Genomic DNA, 8125 nt, shown 5'->3' on the forward strand with positions numbered 1-8125 from the left:
CCTCAAATATTTACCAGCAAAGAATAATGCTCAAATTTAAATTTCACTGTGCTGGCTGTTTAGAGTTACCGATGAAAGTGTCTTTGTACTGATACTTAAGTCGTGAAGAAAGTTGTTACTGTAATCAGAATCCATAATATTGAATTTTTCCAGAGGGTCTTTTATTGCCTGTTGTCTATTCTCACAGTAATTAGAGCTTTTATAAATGAGATAGTGACTACAGAGGGTAATTTGTCAGAAGTTTTTTGCTGAGTGATCAGGAATGGTTTCCTGATAGAAGTGCTTGAGCACTGCTGTGAATGCTTTATTTCCCAAGTTACTATAAAATGGTTTATCATAATAAGACATGAAAGAAAACTTTATAGTGTTTCATTTTAAGAACAATTATGCAACTCCCTGCTACCTCCTCACCCCTGTTGTCGCACCTTTTCTGGTCTCAAGCAATTACCAGATACTAAAAAGGTTGGGCTTCCCCTGGTGGCTCAGTGGTAAAGAATCCGTCTGCCTGCCAGAGCAGGAGACACAGGTTCAATCCGTGATCTGGGGGGTTAGTGATTGTTCGAAACTTTGAACTGAGCCTATGAACTCACTCCACTCCAAACAGCGGCTATAGGAGACGGATAGTGTGGCATTACTGTGAAGGCTTGCTCACTTTCTGCCCCTCTCCCCCCTCACCTCCTCCACCTTGCTGGAGATGATCCCATAATAATAACTCTTTGCACCTCTTCAGAGATCACAAGAAGCGCCTAATTACCAGATGATTTGAGAGAAAAAGTCCAACTTATTTGAGTTGTTGTCTTCCACTCTTGAAAAGTTACAAAGTTAGCCTTAGAGGAAAAAAAAGACCACAACTCAATTTTGAGAGCAGAGCTGTTTTTTTTCTTTGTTTTCTTTGAACACATTGATTATTTCTAAAATGTACTAATGGCAAAGGCAACTTGCAGGAAAGCAGCACCCGACCAACAGCCCCACATATACACGTATATATACAGCTCCAGCCCTGGTCTGTCTTCTCCCACTAAGGGCAGCTTCCCAAAATGCCTCACAAAGGAACTTGTTCATGGCACATGCTGTGATTTTGAGGTTAATGTCTTTTTGTTGTAGCTGTTGTTCATAGTGAGAAAATAAGACCAACAAAAGATGCAGAAATCTATTATGTTTTCAGTGGCTCCAGAAATTTCTTGTATTTTTGGCAGCTGTTTTCCCATTTGCAGTTGCTCTTAAAAGGGAGAAGCAAGCAAGTTTTACTCAGAAGAAACATTTTAATTGTTCTTCTTAGTGGAGAAAAGGATAAAATAATTACTTTTTCATCTTCCTTGTCTAGATTTCTGTAAATTAATTTACCCCAAATTTGATAGAGGGGTTCCTTGGGTTTGACATGAAAACATGTTTGTTTAAAAATAGCACTTATGTTTTACAAAAAAATGCTTTCATTTATTTAAATGGGAGAGAGGTGCTTTAAAAGTTAGCACTGATGCCTTTATGCTTTTTTGCTGAAGCATGCTAGTAATGATTTAGCAATGTGAGCACTTTTACATTGTACAAAAATTGTTGAATTTACCAAACAGGGTGAACTTACCAGTTTTTCTAGCATTTTGTTGAATTTCATGGAAAAATGCTTATATTGTAATATTCTTAGACCTTTTACGTTTAATAAAATAATATTGGCTCTAGTATTTTATCCATTATTTAATTTTATCTACATATTACACTTAGAAATATTTCGAGTTTGCCTTTAATTTTTTTAAAAGTTCGTTTCTTCTCAGCCAGAACAATATACGGTGAGACTTAGATCTGGGAATAGAAAAGTTTCAATTCTTTCTGTTAGAATGATAAGCCCAGCGAGAGCAAGAACCTCATCTCTCTTGTTCACTTATTTCCCTGGAACCTAGAACAGTGCTTGACTCAAGCACCCAGAAAAGTAAAAAATGACTGAATGATTGCCTTCTATGACTTGTGGGGTTTGTTTAAGTTTACTTTGCATGTTAAACGAAATATTTCTACGTAGCGGACTACAGCATAATGCTGCAGAGTAGGACCCAGTGGAATTAAGTGCTGGGATGACCCACTCAGAGAGAAATAAGATTTAAGGGGTGTTGGTAGGGACTATTCCTTGAGTGTGCCAAACCCACTAACATATTCCTATGTTTTGCCTCTCCCCAGGAGCTCTCACTGTGGGCCTTGTGCGACAGTGTCAAACAATCCATGGACGAGACCGGACATGCATCCCACCTCGGCTTCCCCCAGAGTGGGTCACCACACTGTTTTTTATCATCATGGGAATCATTTCATTGACTGTCACTTGTGGTTTGTTGGTGGCTTCCCACTGGCGAAGAGAAGCCACAAAATATGCTCGATGGATAGCATTCACTGGAAGTAAGTAACCTGTGCTAAGTAAATTTGTCTAGAAGGCACTCACACTGGTATTTTTATGAAGATATTCAAGTCTCAGTAATAAGGACTCTCTAATCATCAAAGAGCACCATTTGTATACGGCCATCAGATAGACTCCCATCAGCTCTTCAGAATTCTCACCACAAGACCAGGACATCCAGACCTTAATTGCTTTGAATAAAGTGCTATTTTAATGAATTTGATTTTTGCTCACACTGTGACATAAGTTTTCCAGGCCTGTGACTCAGAGCTACCACTAACCTGAGTCTTTTCCTCTTCTTAAAGGTATTGAAATCTTCTGTCAAATAAAGATAAATCTAGAAAAATATATACAGAAATATAAATTAGTTTAAGGTGGTGATTTGCTTTTTAATTTCATTGATTTGAGTTTCTACTGTAAGTTGTTGTGTGATCATTGAAAAATCAACACATTTAGCTATCTAACAATTGTTTCTCAACATTTCTTATGCCATTAAGCTATGCCCAAGGGTATGATACATATATTACACATTCTCTTGTACTTTGCAAAATTGGTTTAATTTCAAAACACAACACAGGCTTTTCCCAAGCTAAAAGCAACAAAAATACACAAAGGAAAGTTTCCTGTAATTTTGCTTTCTTCTTTCTAAAGCAGTTTTATCCCCCAGGGGACATTTGTCAAAGTCTGTAAACATTTTAGATTGTCCCAACTAAGGGGATGCTACTGGTATGTAGTGAGCAGAGTCCAAGGATGTTGCTAAGAAGTGTACAAATGCACAGAATAGCCCCACAACAAAGACTTATCTGGCCCCAGATGCCAATTGGGCCTGTTAAGAAACTCTGCACCAAAGAACAACATAACTATACCTATGCCAAATAATACAGGATTTAGTTTCTAATTCAGTATCTTATAATCATCTCAGGTTTTCTTAAGTTTTTTAAAAAAATAAATATTATAGCACAGCTTACTTTCCCTTGATATTGTCATGTAGAATTTATAGGGGCAGGCATAATCCCATGTATTCCTATTAATGTTAAAACTCAATTTATTCTTAAAGATCATAGGATAGGGATATTAGTTCATGAGTCTCTTTTTCTCCCTATCTCTCTATGAAGCTCTTTCTCTTTAGAGAATGTATACGTTTCCAGATCTATTGTTTTATTTTCATCTCTATTTCTCCCTTAATTTTAAAATGTAGCTCAAGTTGCAGTTGACATAAAAATGCTTCTTCAACCTTCTTAAGAAATGTAAAACAAGTTGATGATCTTGTTTGAGGTCAGACCTCCTGAGACAGTTTTCTAAATAGTAGGGTCTAGAGGCAGTTACAAAGATGGGACTACTAAATTAAAGGGTACTGATGAGGAATTTAAAGAGAATCTTTACTTAAAGATACAGTTACTTATCCAGATAGAATTCACTCTTTAGGAGTAAAATAACATCCAGAAGGATTTAGTAAAAATTTGGGAGTGCATATTCCTTGATGTCTCAGACAGTAAAGAATCTGCCTGTAATGCAGGAGACTTGGGTTCAATCCCTGGATTGGGAAGATCCCCTGGGGAAGGCAATGGCAACCCACTCCAGTATTCTTGCCTGGAAAATTCCATGGACAGAGGCTCCTTGGGGTCACAAAGAGTCAGACACGACTGAGTGACTAACAGTTTCACTTTCCATGCTCTGAATATCAAAAATCGAAAATGTAAGTTAGCAAAGTAGTATGAGTGAAAGAAAAGCACCAAGTTACTCACATGAGCCATTGATTCTGTGACTCAATAAAAGGAAAGAACTTTGATTATCTTGTTTTCCATTCCTCTTCAAGAGAGAATATTTACATATGTATTTAAATGTACTACTTTGAAATGTAGAATTTTTTCCTTTATTTTTCAGGTTAAAAAATTTAACTTCTTAAAATATGTGTATGATATATAATTCAGAGCCTATGAAAGGGTCACCAAGTGAAAAGTAAATCTCATTTATGGCCTGTCGCCCAGTTATCCACGACTCTCTTCCTGGAAGCAACCATTCTCACCAGTTCCTGGGGTTTCCTACCAGAGGTGTTCTATGTGTAGAAACATATATGTATATGTGTGAGTGTTCTATAAATACATATTTATTCTATTTATACTATTCTGTATCTTGGTTTTTTGGTTCAACAGTGTATCTTAGGGTTGATATCAATCTAAGGAAGCTAGAGCCTTTCTCTTAACTTCCTTAAATGCATTGTTTTTGTTACCCCAGCTAGTCTGCTGAGGTGGCAGTCAGAAGAGGGGTTGGACTCCCCCTAGTGTTGCCATTCAGCCTTTGAAAATGTACTTCTCAGTAGTTTTGTTAAGAATATAAACTAAATTAATTTTCTAATGGGTTTACACAGAGGAAGTGCTCAAAGGAGAGCCGCACATTAGGGACTCACCTGTGGCGGCAAGAGGGACAAAAAGACGTGTATTTTTCTTCAAGTCTGACTCTTGTCCATGCTTTTGCCACCTTAATTTACTTGTCTGCCAGTACACCTGATATCTGGCTCTCACCACCGAGAAATCTATGCCATACAGGATATGAAGTTATGTCTTTACAGACTTTTTTTAGGACCCAGAACTTAATTGTCAAAAGTTGATAGATATTTTCAGCATTAACAGTATTTAAGATCTGAAGTAACTTCTCAGATCTCAAGAGCTTAAAAAAATCTCATCCACCAGCATTAAAAACTCCTCAGGAAGTATAGATAACTTGATTCCTTGGATTAGAAATCACTGTTGGATACCATCAGGTGTTCATTGCTTCCTAGAAATTTGATTAAGCTGTTCCTAACCAATTTGAAAAATATTTAACACTTGTAAAATATTAAACCCTGCTTTAAATATAGTCATTAAGTGGTAAATGATTACTATAAAGGATAGATTTTTATTTTACAGTAGAAAATAGTAAAGGATAGGAATTAAGTTGGCACATCAGTTAACAGAATGAACAAGAGTAACATCTGCATATGTCTGAAGCACTTCTAAATTATTTTAGTGTTTCCTGAGGTTAGATTAATCTATATTAAAGAACAAATTGTTTTTAAGACAATAATGTCTTCCCATTGCTTTTATTAGATTGTCTATAGCTATTTAGATTGTGCTTTCATTTTACTTACCAAACCATATTAAAAAGTGAAGTCGCTCAGTCGTGTCCGACTCCCAACAACCCCATGGACTGCAGCCTACCAGGCTCCTCCGTCCATGGGATTTTCCAGGCAAGAGTACTGGAGTGGGGTGCCATTGCCTTCTCCGATATTAAGATATAAGAACCATTAAAGGTTGGTGACAAATAACACTGATGAGGGGACATTGGCAGCGCTAATAAAGTTGTTTATTGCTAACTATACAACAGAAAGGCCAAAAAAACTAATACTTAATACCTGAATTTTTCATTCGTTTTGTAGTAGGTATCTAAAAGAAACTAAATCTGCTTATGTAACATTATTTGGTGTGGTCATATGCCCAAAATGAAAACAAACTCTGTGTTGATTTAATATAAAATAGTCACGTAAATGGTGCAAAGCAAACAAGTGTGCTGGTGTGTTTCTTAAGTTAGTGTATTACCTAAGAAAATGTTGTCTTTTACTACATTTCTGGAGCTATTCCTTCCAGGATATATTTATAATTGGCCTTTTCAGAACTCTCCTATTAAATTTTGTTGGTTGAGTAACACAAACAATTTAGGACAAGTGTCAACAGGTGTATTTATCCAGGATTTTGTCATTATTGCTGGGAATGGGTTTAACACAGACAAGTTTTCTCATTCAGTTAGTAATGGGGATGACTACAGTAATCTGCCTTCACAGTATACTGAGGAAATATTTCTGCCTTCAGAGAAAGTTGAAAGACTATGAATATGCTTTAAAAAGCACAAAATATTTTCTTGGAAGAGCCAGCCTATCTATAGGTAATTTGTGTTTCTTAAGAAGAGATTTTATTTGGTAGCACAGGGGAGCACACTGTTTCTAAAACAACCAACTGTGGAATAACTTCTGCCCAAACACTGGGTAAGATAAATAGTATCTATATTTGTATGTACCTTTTCTCGATTCCTTATAACTAATAGCAACTGAGAAGAGCAGAGAATTGGGAAAATAATACTAGGATGATAATAATCAACATTTATTCAGCACTTAACATCAACCTGGCACTGTGCAAAGGACTTAAAATTGTTTTGTTTATTCTTCTACCACTTAGCCCTTTTCAGAATTTCAGAAGACTAGGATTGCACTAGCAGAGCCAGAACTTAGCCCCTGTCTGACTGAGCCCTTTGCCACTACTTTAAATGGTCAAGAATTGTATATACAATTACTTAGTAGGTTTGGTGGCCTTTCTTAATGCTTGTATTCAAAACTGTACGTAAAAGGCTAAACCAGCTTTTGTTGTATTTAATTGTTAAGCTTGGAGGATCTGTAGTATATGCAAACCTTTTTATAAGTGGTTCATGTTGCAACAGATTTGACCATGTTGTCATCAATCCACAACCCTGCTTATAAACTTCCTTTGTGCCAAATTTTCATTGTTTTCTTAATCACCAAACCATGTTACTAATGTTATATTTTGGTTTGTTTTACAGTGATCCTTTTCTGTATGGCTGCCCTAATATTTCCAATAGGATTTTACATCAATGAAGTCGGAGGTCAACCTTATAAATTACCCAACAACACAGTAGTTGGGTCATCATATGTACTTTTTGTCTTATCAATTTTCTTTACAATAGTAGGACTTCTATTTGCCGGCAAAGTTTGTTTACCAGGCTGATGAATGTCTAAATTGCTTGACTCTTTTATTATTTTTAATTTTATTTTATTTTTTTATTTTTGGAGGGTGGGGAGGACAAAGGCAAGGCATCTGAGTAGTCCTCACATAGGAAGATGCTTAGATGAAACTGATGCTGAAAAGAAAAAAATTAATGCTTTGATTTGTTCTCACTATGCACTTTGGATTTAAAAACAAAAAATAAGGAGAGCCTTTTCCATAACCAAATACAGACAATATTGACTAAATCTCCTGAGCATATTCAGGCAGTCAGGTCTGCACTGTGATAGCAACCTAGTGAAGGAGAATGCTTTATACTGAAAAGCATGTGGACCTTTGTACTCTGTTGTTCCATTTTTAACGTCTAATGATTCATTTGAGGGAGGAAAAGAAAAAAGTCTAAGTATTTATGAATCATGGCGGACCAGAGGGATGCAAAAGATGTTCATGTGGGGCTGGCCTCACCTCCTAAGAAATTAGTGTCCACAGCTTCCTTGTAATGGTATGAGTCTTTGGCACCAGAATGGATTGCCATTGCATCACTGCACCAAGAAGCCAATAGATCAAAACTTGTTTGCTAAAATGTATGTAAAAATTCTGAAATTCCCTATTCTCTGTGTACAAAAAAAAAAAATTTAAACACTAAGAAACATGTTGGGGGTGGGTGGGTGGGGGAAATGTTCCTTATATTTATATAAATATATATATAATATATATATTTTGCTGATGCAGTATACAGTGTGTATATATGTGTGTGTGTGTGTATGTGTGTGTGTGTAAATTTATATACACACACATGCAAACAGTTCCTGGAAGAGAACTCTGAATGCTTTGCTAGCAAAACACTGTGGTGTGCAAACCTAGAACCCAATAGAAAAAAAAGCCATTTATCTGAAGGCTGCATAGTGGAGAGAGTCTTCAGTTTACCTCATTCTTTGTAGCAGCCCTTGATTTTAACTGGTTTTTGTAATAGGTACAAATA

The 8125-nt window shown here is 36.3% G+C and overlaps 1 protein-coding gene across 1 annotated transcript in view; it reads left to right on the forward strand.

Moving 5' to 3' along the window:
* Window positions 1-7795, forward strand: part of MOSMO (modulator of smoothened) — a 77047-nt gene extending 69252 nt beyond the window's left edge. Inside the window, exons 2-3 of the mRNA XM_055561264.1 lie at window positions 2164-2376; window positions 6962-7795. Coding sequence (XP_055417239.1) covers window positions 2164-2376; window positions 6962-7146 — 398 coding nt within the window. The 3' untranslated portion in view covers window positions 7147-7795. The remainder of the gene's footprint in view (window positions 1-2163; window positions 2377-6961) is intronic.
* Window positions 7796-8125: the final 330 nt, after the last annotated feature.

This window comes from Bubalus kerabau, chromosome 23, assembly GCF_029407905.1.
Source record: "Bubalus kerabau isolate K-KA32 ecotype Philippines breed swamp buffalo chromosome 23, PCC_UOA_SB_1v2, whole genome shotgun sequence".
Classification (NCBI taxonomy): Eukaryota; Metazoa; Chordata; class Mammalia; order Artiodactyla; family Bovidae; genus Bubalus; species Bubalus kerabau.